Source organism: Halyomorpha halys, unplaced genomic scaffold (genome assembly GCF_000696795.3).
Source record: "Halyomorpha halys isolate HHAL.00 unplaced genomic scaffold, Hhal_1.1 Scaffold16.1, whole genome shotgun sequence".
NCBI lineage: Eukaryota > Metazoa > Arthropoda > Insecta > Hemiptera > Pentatomidae > Halyomorpha > Halyomorpha halys.
Window position 1 is genome coordinate 207,621 of NW_027116375.1, and position 13,922 is coordinate 221,542.

Genomic DNA, 13,922 nt, shown 5'->3' on the forward strand with positions numbered 1-13,922 from the left:
GTTGGTAGTTTTTAAGATATAGAGCTCCGAATGAAAAATATATTTTTTTTAACGTTTTGAAACAGCCGTTGTTTTTTATTCTCCCTACCTATACTTGGCAAACTCATCAATTTTGAATAGTAATTATACATAGTTTTCATTAAAGTAATAAAAAATTGGGGTGAAATAACTTCCTTTTTTCTCCTCTTGGGCTCTTGTACTATTAGATATAAGGTGATGTTTACACTCACTCCCACAGATGATGCCGTATTAAAACGATAGGTGCTCTCGAGAGAAGACCCCTTTGATATGAAACCCTTTCTCTTCCCCATTGATATTTAAGCTGTTACGCAGAAAGGTCCAAGAATTAGCCACGCTCTGGCTAACGCTAATTGTGGTCTAGCAACCACTCGGAAAATTGCTATTCTTTGAAGTCCTTACTAACAAAGACATCTTTCATATACTAACATCTCATTAAGATATCAACTCCCTGTCAGTCCCATAGGTTTATCTCAAATGATAAAATATTGTTACGCTTTCTCATGTATGTGCATTTATTTATTTATTGCTATTTACAACAGTACATTATAATACATTTAGTAAATTTTATCTCAGTTAAAATGGAGTGATACAGGCGTGTAGAGAAACTACCCCGTGTTACATTAGTAGATCTCGTGGCCATCTTCTTTTCAGGTGCCTCAGAGAATTGTCAGGAATGGAAGAGGAAGCAAGGTTAGAAACTAGTGGGTTTGAGTGGTTAGGGAGTTTATAATGGAAGGAGTGATATCTGGTTCGGGTTAGATCGGTTACATATGGAACGTGTGAAAAGTAGAAGTGTGAAAGTTTGGCTACTGAGTGTCTTGTTTAAAACGTCCAAAACAATACTAAGACAATCAAAAAACAAACTACGAGCAAGTAACCTAACAAAAAACAAAATGGTGTAGAACTCAGTTGACTGTTGCATGATGTCATTCTCCATTTAACAGACTGTGTTATATGTTATTTCGTTTTAACATGGTAAAAGTAGGAACATTTCTCCATTTAACATGTTAAACTAAAGATCATGAATACCCCTACTATCTAAAAACCAAATTTTTATTTAGCTACCTATTCGTAGCACTCTGATGAAGTTTTATAGCAGGTCTCGTGGTCATCTTCTTTTCAGGCGCCTCGGAGGATTTTCAGGAACTGTAGAATAATGAACCTTTAAAATTGGCTAGAAACTACAACTAAAAATTAACAATACACTTAATAGTTTACTGGGATAACTTCATATCAAATCTGAACCAAAATTTCTTATAAATTAGATAGAATTAGGCAACAAACATCACCAACAACAACTTTAAACTTTCTTAAATATGATGCGGTTATTTTAACTTGCATTCTGTTACCTATGACCATAAGCAAGAAGACATTCATTAAAGTCTTTTTAAAATATAACTTATATAATAAACATAAATGACATGGAAACCGAAATAAGAATCAGAAGACTGAGATTCGAGGGGCACATGATGAGAATGGACCAAAGCAGGCTAAACAAGAAACTCTTTGACAGAATCCGTGAATATAAGAGCATAGGAGGATATGTGAAGCAAATGAGAGAGGAAACAAAGAAATTGAAAATAACAGAAAAGGACTGCCTAAATAAAGAACAGTACGGAAAAAAATTGAAATAAATAAATGTTCTTGCGGAAAATAAAGAAGAACGGAAGGGTACTGCGTGGTCGGAAGAGGGGAAGCAAAGGCATGCAGAAATGATGAGAAGATACTGGGAGAGAAGAAGAGAAAAAGTGAGAAGGAAAAAGTTAAAGATGCTGTTCCATAAAAAAAAACATATTAATTGAGCGATCCACAGCAATTAAGAAGTAGCTCCATTCTACATAATTTTGATAAATTAAAAAAAAAAAATTTCACTCTCTGTTTTAGGGATTATGCCATTTTTCTTTTTTAAATTAAATCACTTAAATTAATAACTTAATTAAATTAAATTAATTAATTATTATAATTATAATATATATTATAATTATTATTAAATAATTATTAATTAAATTAATAACTTAAATTAATCACACTGGGTCATCTGGAATGAGCTCTCCTCTTCTCGGAGCGAAGAAGGAACCTTAAAATATTGGAGCTACCTTCTTTATTCATCCAAATACTCAAACTCCTTTATTTTTAAATTCGTACAATACATAGATACCTAAGGGAAATGATAATTGTGGCATTATAAGGTTAGTTCCAGGGTCCAAATAAGGTAGTTAAGATCATGTAGCTAACACCAGTGGATTATTGGAAGGGGAGGGATGTTTCACTAGTTAAAAAAAAAAATATATATAACATTTCAGAAACAAACAAATACAGCCAGAGCTAAGTGATAAAAAAAACTCTTTAATCACTAATAAAAAACATTGTATAACATCATTAGACAATCAAATACAATAAAGGAAAAAAATTGGTCGAATTACTGTTCAGTAACCATCAGAGCGACATACACAGTTTATATTGCTGATGGAGTCTAAAATTGTTAAATATTGAAGGACATCAGAATTCAGAACCATTAAGTCATTATAACTATAAATTATAACTCCTCTTCGATTTTTTTTTTCATTTATTTATTATTTTTATTTTTATCTTTTTTTTTTTTTACTTTTATCATGCCATAGGCGTTGATGACCAGAGGGTTTTACACCTTTAAGCAACAATCAACAACAACAACCATTAAGTCAAGTAGAAGTGCTATCTAGCAGTAAGTTTTGGAACTGAGAGGCAAAGTTATTAACTTTTTTCATCATGAGAAAGATCATTATTTTTTTACCCTAAATTGAGAACTGAAAAATGGAGCAAGATTCCAATTACTCCAGACCTTGCCCTCAGTTTTTATTCTAATAAAAAATTAAACTTAACAAATGTTTAAATAAGTTAAAACCATTAACTATTAACATTTAAAATAATGTAAGTAATTTGTTATTAAGAATGAGAACAATTGTATAGAAAACTTGAACAATACCTAATAAAAATAAATAATCTAAGATGATGACATCAACTTTTATAACAAGGAAGATTTGCAGAACATTTTTCTAAAAGACTTCAAATAAATATCTCTTGTTCTCTTCTTTCCTATAAGATTATTTTTCATCTCAGCATCTTAATATATAAGAACAAACAACTTCCTAGGAAATAAAATCAAGAATAAAAACAAAATGTGGAATTGGATAAAAACCATATGAAAACGCAAGAGGGGGAATACTAGAGAAAACTACAAGAAATTATATTCCAATATAATATAGTTAAAATAATATTATTTGAAGATGGGAAAACCCAAAACGTTGTACAAACAAACCCAAAATATTTACAATATTCTAAAGGAAGTTCATTTTTCACCTCAACATTTTAATATAAAAAGAACAAACGACTTGTTAGGAAATAAAATCAAGAATAGAAACAACTATTATTTTTATCTATGGCCCTTCCAACTCTAGATAAGTCACTTGGACATTACTTTTCTAATATAAATAACACACTAGAAAAGAACCAACAGGCTACGAAGTAGAAGAGTGTTTGACCATTCTGCCAGTATTTTTGAGTATTGCCACATTCTTTCTCAATGTGTACTATACACCATTACAGTTTGAATAATAAAATAAAAATAATCCAATGGTATTATTAAAACAATTACAGAAAAATTATAATATTCACTAAAAGAGAAAAATGCTACATTTTTACAAGCAGTCCTGTCCTCATATACTGGATTGTCACATGACACAGCATACTTATCAATCTGTTATTATACATAATATTAATTCACTTTTATTTTAGTTTAAAATGGGAGTGATTTTTATAAAAAATAAAGTCATAAATCATCAAAATTAAAAAAAGAAAGAAAAAAGAAGACATTTCGGGATTAAAAACTACAATCTTATAAATTATAAAGTTTAAATCCTTGGTAATACATTTGAAATACAACATGAAAAAGAAATAAAACCAAAATTTCAAGAAATTCAATGACCCAAAAAAAAAAAAGAATTTTTTATTCCTAGGAGTGTAAAAAACTTTTTAAATTCATGTAATTTATTTAATTAAATTATCAAATTATCTAATCAATATTTTTATTGTTACAGGATGGGAGTTCTCTGGCTACTGTCAATGACCATCATCTGTCATACTACACAGCGTACAACAGCCTGGCCTGAAGGAAATAATTCATCAACCTCAACTAGCAAACCACTATTTGAAAATAATGATATAAATCAAACTATCAATGCGATACAACTTCATGTCAAAAATTCATCAGAGGAAAATATGAGGGAAAAAAGAGGAACTTTATCAAACGATAACACAATTGACTCTGATTTGGAAAAAAGAGACCCGAAGTATAAATTTTCCAGTTGGGGTGGAAAAAGAAATCATATCCCAGAAGAAAAACGAGCCAAGTTCTCAAGTTGGGGAGGAAAAAGGAGTTATGATTTTGGAAGCAATGAAATTGAAGAAGATTTAGATGAGGAAAAAAGAGCAAAATTTTCAAGCTGGGGTGGAAAAAGAAGTGATTATGATACAGAGAAGCGAGCAAGATTCTCATCTTGGGCAGGGAAAAGAGATCCGAATGAAATTTCAGAAGAAAAAAGGTCAAAATTTAACAGCTGGGCAGGAAAAAGAATGGACTTAGGAGGTGACAAGAGAGCGAAGTTTTCTTCATGGGCAGGAAAAAGAGCCAGATTCAACAGTTGGGCTGGGAAACGAAGTGATAGCACCTTTTACGATGAAAAACGTGTTCCATTCAACAGTTGGGCTGGAAAACGGAGCTATGATGAACCCGAAAAGGAATACGAAATAGCAGATGATAAAAGAGCGAAATTTTCAAGTTGGGCTGGGAAAAGGAGTTACTTCGAACCTGAAACAAATGAAGATGAGTTTTCTGATGAAAAAAGAGCAAAATTTTCAAGCTGGGCAGGTAAAAGAGCACCTGATTACGTGGGGATCGCTTGGAATTCTCCAGATAACAAGTTACGATATTACTCAAATGCAGGTGGAGAGCAAGGTTCTGAAAATATAATGAAACTCTGGCAAGATCTCATGTCCAGAAAAAGAGCAAGGTTTTCTTCATGGGCTGGGAAAAGAAGTGATGAAACAGCATCAGACAACGAAAATCTCTCAGGATTTATAGAACCTGAAACTGAAGAAAAAAGAGCCAAGTTCTCCTCATGGGCAGGGAAAAGAGATGTTACAGACACAAACAAAGTAGGAAGCTGGGAAGGAAATCAAGGAAATGAATCAGTAGGAGATACAAATAATGAAAGAGAATACCCGAGTATGATCGTTAAAAGAAGTGCTTATTCATGGAATAGCCCATCAGTCGCTTATAAACGCAAACCTATATTCTCTTCTTGGGGCGGAAAACGAAGTGATGATAGCCACTCTATTCAAGTCAGATCACTCCCTATGCAACGTGTTTTATTCAACGGAGTTAAAGACAGATCCTGGGGTTCACTGCTTCGTCCGATCAGAAGAGGTCCAGACTTCTATGCTTGGGGAGGCAAAAGATCAACATAGTTGCGAAACTGTTAAATGTCAGAAAAAAATTACTGTCTGTATTAAAGGTGCTTTTGTTTATGTCAAATTTCTTGAAATATAGTAAAAATCAATCCAAAAAAGTAAAATAACAAAAAAAAAAATAAAAGGATGACAATTCTTAGACATTAGATTACTTTTTATTATTTCTGTATGTTTCACAAAATAAAATGAAGGCTGTAATTTAAAAACTATATAAATATATAGACCTGAAATCCTCTTTCATAACAAATAATTTAATATTTTGAGTGTTAGCAACAGCCAACAAGGCATTAATAAAATGCATTTTAAAAATGTTATATCCTGTTATACCTTATTTTTCTTAAAATAAAAAAAGAAAAGTTCTTAATTCTATAAATTAATACATTCCTGTACCTTGAAAAATCCTGTCTTTAACAATTCCTCTTTGGAAATAATAAAAAATATAAGGAGAAAATAAGACCTGTAATTTTAAAATATTAATTCATATGACTCTTATATTGAATAAGACAAACCAGTAAACAGAATCAAAAGTTGATGCAAGTGTATTAACTACATTTACATATGCATGTTAGTACATTTCTTAAAACCAAAGCAGAACAGAAAAATGATAAAAGATTAAAAACCAATCAGGTAAGTGAATATTTGTATAACAAAATAAATCAAAAATACTTTTAAGAAACATTTCATTAAATGGCAATTAAAAAGGTAAACAAATAAAATAACTTCCAGTTAATAATCACTCAGGTACTTATAAAAAAGATATCAACAATTTTTCTATTGATATGTCCAATTATAATTATACTTGAATCATTTTACAAAGAGAACTAAAAAGTGGAAGAATATATTTTAAAATAAAAAAGGTTGCTGTACTTCTTCCTCCCACCAAAAAAAAACTATAAAACAACAATAAAATGTAATATTTTAAAGAAAATATTATATTTCAAGACAACTCACATGAAAACATTTCTTCTTCAATCTTCACAAATGTCACTACAAAAATAATATTCAAAAACAGAAAATAATTCCGGTTCTTATCACTGTAATCACAACCGTTTGTTACAGGTTATAAATATTTATCTACAGCCATAGAGATTACATTATCCAAAGAGGAACTTAGAAATGAAGAATGAAAAAGTAATATGGCAGCTATAAGACAATAGGATTATTTCATAAATTATAATAAAAATCATCTCTAGGAAAACGGATATACTTTTTAAAACATAAAGAAAACTCACCACCATACTCACTTAGTACTGCCGATGCCAATATTTTTCATTTAGTTTCCGAATATTTTCCATTTTAGAGGGGATCGGGAATTTAGGGTAAAATGGCTTTACGTTATGTGTGGAGCAATAGTGCAGTGTTGCACTGGTCCTTCAGTTTTTTTTAGTTGATCCTTAGACACTTTTTATATTACTAGCAAGTTATTATTTTCCCTTAGATTTTGAATTTCAGAACATAGGCAGCTTTTGGGATCCATGACCAGAGTTGGGAAACTATGAACCTAATAGCTAAAATTGCCATGAATACTATATTATATTAATAAGGGTGGTATCCACGACAATTTTAGCTACAGCTAATTTTGCCCACTCTGCCCGTGACATATTTATTTTTGGAGCAAATAAATAAAAACAATGTTTTCCCGCCCATCGTCATAAACTTCCCAGTTTATTTACTTTATAATATATTTATTTTTCATATAATTTTATTTTATTTTATTTTCTATTTGAGGCGTTCATTCGTAAAATATAATAACTGAAAAAAACGAAAACCTTTACAATAGTAAATTGTTTGTTAATTACAATATTTTACCTTCAATCATTATTGACTTACCATAACTTAATATCAACATTATTCTTTTAAAAAACAAATTTTCTAAAGATTCTTTCAACTATTTTTGAAATCTGTCTTTAAAAATCCGATGTTGACAAAACCAGCTGTTCATGAAAAACTTCAGTTACCAATTTTCACGACATAACACCTAATTTCTCCAAATTAGAATAATTACAGAACAACATGAGTAATATAACTTATAATTAAACTTGATTTAAGCTAAATCCTGAAATTACTTCAACATCATTTCTAATTTTAAGGGAATAAAAGCATAGTTTTCTACACATTCAAATTAAAACTATATATATCGTGAACTAGAGTTACTTTGGAACTACGGGATGATTTAGGATCTAAAATTAACTGGAAGGTTAAAAAATCGTTAATATAATAATTATTGTCTAATTAAGACAAAACGAAAGTTGTCTTAATATAAAAATGTTTCAACCCGCCAGATGAATTCAAATTTAAAATCAAATATTATTACCTTGGCATCCAATGGCTTTCTTTTTTATATGGGAAGATCATCGGAGACAGTTAAAGTAGAAAACAGGTAAGTTGGTAGGTGGTATGAAGAAAGAAGAAAAAGTGATGTATTAAATTCTCACCGATTATTCCGAGACATCGTGTAAGTGATACTAAATGGCGCTCTGAAGGTTACAGGTTGTTACAAAAATTTGCCAGAGACAAGCAAAAATGTTTAAAGAATGAAATTACTAAATATAAATATAAACAAAAAATAAGATAAGTCTAATTAAATATTATTAAACAAGTACAGGATAAATTAACGTAAAAAGATGAAGTGAACATAAAAGAGCAAAAACTCCTTCTTCTCATGCACCCACCCCCCTCCACTACTCTTTTTTCGACTTTTGACTGTTTTTTTTTATTATTTAACATTATCTTTTCTCTATAAATATTAACTGTTTTATTTTCTCTTCTCTGCTTAATCAACATGAGGTGGTCCCTCACCTCCAGATATTTTCTTGTAAAATTCAAATGGATTGGACACATCAAAACAATATATATTTTACCATATACTTTCAAGTACCATTGGTATAAAAAGGTAATATCCAATTTGAATTATGTAACCATACTTAATGCTACCTATTAATTTAATGTTTTTCTGTTTTAGAGGAATCAGAAAAAAAAAAAAAAGAGCAAAAATATTATTGCAAGTAGTTGTTAAAAATGAAAGTACATAAAAAATTGTAATAAAAATATTTTTAAAAAATTGTGGTACTTTTAGGACTGGCAGACAGAAGCGAATATTCTCGAAAAGAAATAATATATTAAAATTGTTTTAATAATTATCATGCATTCCCTGTCACAGATAATGGCAGAAAATGTTAGTTCCAGAATAATAATTAATAATTAGTTAAAGAATAATCTAAATAATATTCAATAAATGGAATATGGACGGGTACGGTCAAATATGAAGATAGGCAGGGTTGTGGTAAAAAAGAACAAAAATAGTTTTCAACTATTTCTTATCTGACGTTCCACTCCATTTTGTAAAGCTTCATCAGAGCTAAAAAGAGACATAAACAACTAAGAACATTTCGAAATAGTAAGATTATAACATTCAAAAAGGTAAATTAAGGTAGCGTAAATATTATGTAAAAAATAAGTTAAAAGAAAATCATACACAAATAAAAGGAAAGAAGAAATAGAATAGTATTATTATAAAATAAACAAGGATAAGAATAAAAAATTACATAAACTATGCAGTTAAAAAAGTACAGGAGACACATATAAAACACTAAAACAGAAAACTATATTTATATAGTCTGCTGTTCTTATTTGTTTTTCTATATTTTTAGTCCTGATGAAACCCTACAAAGTGGTGCGAAACGTCTGTTAATAAACAGTTGAAAACTATTTTTGTTCTACACATTATGCATATTTTTGACTGCAACCCTGACCATCCTTCTTCATATTTGAAATTATATGGTCAATTATCTATGTATATCAAAACTCAAATAGTGATTAAACTATTTGAGTTTTTATTTGACCAGACGCTGACCATATTCCATTTATTTTATTGCACACAGCCAATCAGTGATCTAAATAATATTTAGAATAAAACAGCCATTTATTTCCTAACTCAATTTTAGCAGGAATTTTTTTTTTATATTGTAACAGGAGAGTAGAAGCTTAAAGGAGCTACCTCAATCGGCTGGACACTGTAGGGAGTATTGATTTACTGCAATCTTCTTCTCTTCTATTACAGTATAAAAAATTTCCTGCTAAAACTGGCTAGTGTAGCCCCTTCACCACTTCCATTTTATCTCATGTCACAAAATCAATTTTTTTCTTGAGTTGTAGAACATAATAAAGAAGTTCAGTTCAATAAAATAAAGAAATAAAAATTATCAAAAAAAAAAAATCAACAAATCTATAATAATAAAAATTAATTAAAATAAAATATGATTGCCTAAGTCTCAAAATTTTATATAAAAAATACAATGTACTTATTTATTATCCATCCACTAGTGCCTTCTTATTTTCTAATTATTTGTTATTTTGTTTTAGTTTTGTCTATTAATTTTGTTAATTTCTTTCATCATATCGCTTCTTAACTTGAATAGTAGCACATCTGATTAAAATAAAGTTCTATTTTTTTTTTTTTTTGTGTGTGTTTGAGGTAATTCGATGGAATGTGCCATTGAATGGAGTTGATCTGAAACAACTCCAATACCTTTAGGAAATTTTGCAGGATGATCTTAATAAAGAAATTAACCACAGTCTATTGTACTATCTTTGGATTATGTCTAATTCTAAATAACATTATTGGTCTTATTTGCCACTATTCAAACAAAGCAGAGATAAAACCTACGCATTTTATAAATTAAAAGAAATTATAATTGCCTTAAGGTCAAAAATCTTAGAATAAAAATACAATTTTCTTAATACATATATTTATGCTGTTCTTGAATGTTTCGGAAATACTGTGTCCCCCTCTTCAGCATTATATAATAAACTTAAAACTTAATATTTGTAAATAGGCTAAGGATAAGTTTTGTTGCTCAGTTTTGAAGATTTACTGGAAAAGGTTCTAACTGGATATAAATACTTAAAGTAAGAAATCCTATGTCATGGTTAGTAACAGAGGTTGGTAAAGAGGTTTTGTCAAAATCAAAGAGATGTTTTAAGGATAAGAAGTGTTTTTGAGAGATTTGAGACAGAAGAGTTTTCGGAGGAGATAGAATATTTACGCTAAGTGATCCGGCTTTTAAGGAGGATTTTTGTTTCATCAATGTATGAAGAATTACAGTAATAAATGGAACAAGGGATGATGCCACAAATTTTAAACACACTTCTCCAAAGGAAGTCATGACTCGCATCAAGTTCCTCAACAAAAAAAGTCCTCTAAACCATACTACCTGCAATATTAATATTAAAAAACATCTCACAGAAGCAATTTAAATAAAAAGAAAATTTCCAACATTTGTATATGACTTCATTACTTCCCTGTTAATTAAAAAATCTATTTTATTAAAATTCTTACAAGAAGCCTTATTCATTCTTTGAACCGCAAAAATTAGCTATCTCACAGCACATGAAAATCAAAGCAAGAAGTTGAAATTTAGAACCAACTTTTGCAAAATTGACTGTGAATTCCTGACTATAACAAATCCCCAATTGGTGATACTGTATTAGATGCTGAAACAGAGAACTAAATATTCACAATTATTTTAATAAAACCTGTTGTACCATATAAAGTATTTTCTGGCAGTTATTTCAATATGAAGTGAAACATCAAGTAATGTCTCAGTATCTGTTAAGGGGTTCTTAAATAAATCTGCACCCAAGTAGAACATCCCTTTTTCCAATATGTTCTAGTAATGTATACAAATAATTCTTAAAAGTGGGATTTTCTAATAAACTAATCTACTTTTATTGGATAACTTATTGATACTTTTAAAAAATAAAACAGCATAATTTGATAAAATAAAAATTACATATATATGTATAAAAACATAAGAACCTTAGAAAAATAAAAGAAAAAATATATATATTTATATATAAATGAGATGATAAATTTTTAAAAAAATTCTATTTTACTACAACCCAAGAAGGGCCAGGGGTGCAGTACTTTGTATGGAAGTACTGCTACTAGATTACTACTAGGAGGTGATTTGGTCAGAATCACGCTCGACTACTAGATTTTTACCGAATTGAGGGAATCAACTTCATGAGCCTGAGTGAACCACAGAGGACTCCTAAACCCACAGGACTGACACAGCAACAAAAATAATTATCTGCTATAACCGGATTCGAACCCAGGTCCTTAGAGTTAATAGCATAGTACTGAGAAGTGGAAAATGAAAATGAAAAAAAAAATTAAATGATAAACATGTTTAAATATAATATAAAAGTAAAGAAAAAGAAAAAAATAAATTTGAAATAAAGGAAGTAATCTTTGAATATTTAAAAACAGTTTACATCTCTAACTATTTCATCAACCAATCTATAATGTTCCTTCTAATACATTTGAATGTTCAATTTAATTAATGTTTGGAGTTTTTCTTTATTTCTTTAAAACCATCAGGCGGGCACTGATGCTGTTGGCCCTTGCATGAGTAGGCTGTGTTATCGTCCCTGGTGACCAGAACAAGAAATGTCCATTTCAGTAGAATGTGGTTTTCAAAACAAAGACACGAGAGAAGAGACATCCTACTAGCACAATAGATACAGACCCGCAAACTCACACCTTAAGATGTGTGAAGCATAAAATATCCTATATACAAAACAAATTCCTTGAGTCTTGCTAATTTGTGATTCGCTGTCTTATCCTAAACAATAAAATAGTTTCCATTCTTCTTATTAAATTTGCAATAATAAATTTAAAGAGAAACACGTTTTATATTAAATATAATTTGACTAATTAATTTACAAATATAGATTACAAAATAAAAAATAAAGATTAAAGAGTAGCCTTAACAGAATCCAAATGAAATGAAAAAATTGATAAATCTGAGGTCAATTGATCTACTTTTTTTTTAAATTAAAAATATTCTGTATTAGTAAAGCATGAATACAACTATGAAGATTAAGATTCTTAATTAAGACAGTTCATTCATTTTTTCCTGTGTTTAGTCCTTCAAGGACATGAGAATTTTGTTTGGTTTTTAATGAGATTCAATATATTTTTTTTTTTTTTTTTATGGACATGGTAAAATACAGGAAAATTTATTAATTCATTAGAACTAGGTTTACGGGACCTGTCAATTTTACAGATTCTAAACTTCGAAATGAAATAACAAAAAATACATAGCATTAATTTTAAACCTTTTGTATCCTAAATCAATCATTTAGCCCAATGATTTTATGCACACAATTATTTTTTCTGAAGCTTCCTAATTTTTCCCTATATGATTTAGCACTCAAATTAAAGCTAGTTTAATGTACTATAAAGTAGTATATGATGTTTTTCTTCGTAGATGTAGAGTTATGATATTTGACAAAATGTTGATTCCTATTTGTTCAAACAAACATTTTGATTTATAAAAAAATTTATCTCTGAGTGTGTAGACATACAGATGTCTGCCAGCATTCACATTAAAGCTAGTTAAATTTACTATAAAGAAGTTGATTACGTTTATCTTCTAAGGAGTAGTAGTTTTTGACAAAATAAATTCACAAAATGTTGATTTCTAGTTGTTTGGACACTTCTTGGATTTATGAAAAATATCTCAGGAAGTAGTAGACGTACAGATGTCTGCCAGCACTCAAAATAAAGGTAATTTAACTTATTCATAAAGTTTATGACAGGTATCTTTGTAGGGGTGGTAGTTTTTATGATATTCACATATGCATATGAATTTTGCACATAAAATTTTGTCTGAACAACTATAAATTAATGTCTTTTGCCAAATATCATAAAAACTACTACTCCTAGGAAGATAAACTTCATATACTACGTTAAACCAGCTTTAATTTGAATGCTAATAGACATTTATAGTCTAATGGTTTTTGAGATAGACTTCTCAAAATAAATTCACAAACTACTGATTTTTCAGTCCATTGTTTATGAAATGTTGCTTTTTAAAATCGTAAACTATCTACTCATCATTATAACAATCAGGAAATCATTAAAACTATAATCATCAATAAGAGTAAATAGCAAGTCCTCAGTTTCCCTGCTGAAGCTTAGATAATAAAGAGGGTAGTATTTTAAATAGTTTTAGGTTATTGATATAGAAGTGTAATGAATTAAGGAAGCGACTCAATTAAAATAGTGTATGTACCTATATTATCTGTTATGTTTCTTGTTATTCTGTACTTCCATTTAATCATTATTGTTGTTACCTCATTTTTATTCTTGAACCAGAAATTATAACACTAATAAATAAGTTGTTACTTATTTGTATTCTTCACTGACCGGAACCCTAATCATCTTCACATAATCATAAATTGGAGTGAAATAACCTGATTTTTTTCTCCAAGGTCTCTTTGGGATAATAATTAAAGTTTTTGGTAAAAAAATTGCTTAATAATCATAAATTTTTTGTATTTATGGATAAATTCAATGAACAGGTTACATTTAAAGAAAAGAAAAA

At 29.3% G+C, this 13,922-nt stretch overlaps 1 protein-coding gene and 1 long non-coding RNA gene across 2 annotated transcripts in view; one reads left to right on the forward strand and one right to left on the reverse strand.

The window, feature by feature from the left end:
* LOC136797221 (uncharacterized) overlaps positions 1-6,582 on the reverse strand; it is a 193,780-nt gene extending 187,198 nt beyond the window's left edge. Inside the window, exon 1 of the long non-coding RNA XR_010845060.1 lies at positions 6,481-6,582. This is a non-coding gene — a long non-coding RNA (uncharacterized lncRNA). The remainder of the gene's footprint in view (positions 1-6,480) is intronic.
* LOC106680308 (cylicin-2) lies at positions 4,099-5,845 on the forward strand. Its single transcript, XM_014419897.2, has one exon. The coding sequence runs from the start codon at positions 4,099-4,101 to the stop codon at positions 5,524-5,526; it is 1,428 nt and encodes a 475-aa protein (XP_014275383.1). The 3' UTR covers positions 5,527-5,845.
* Positions 6,583-13,922: the final 7,340 nt, after the last annotated feature.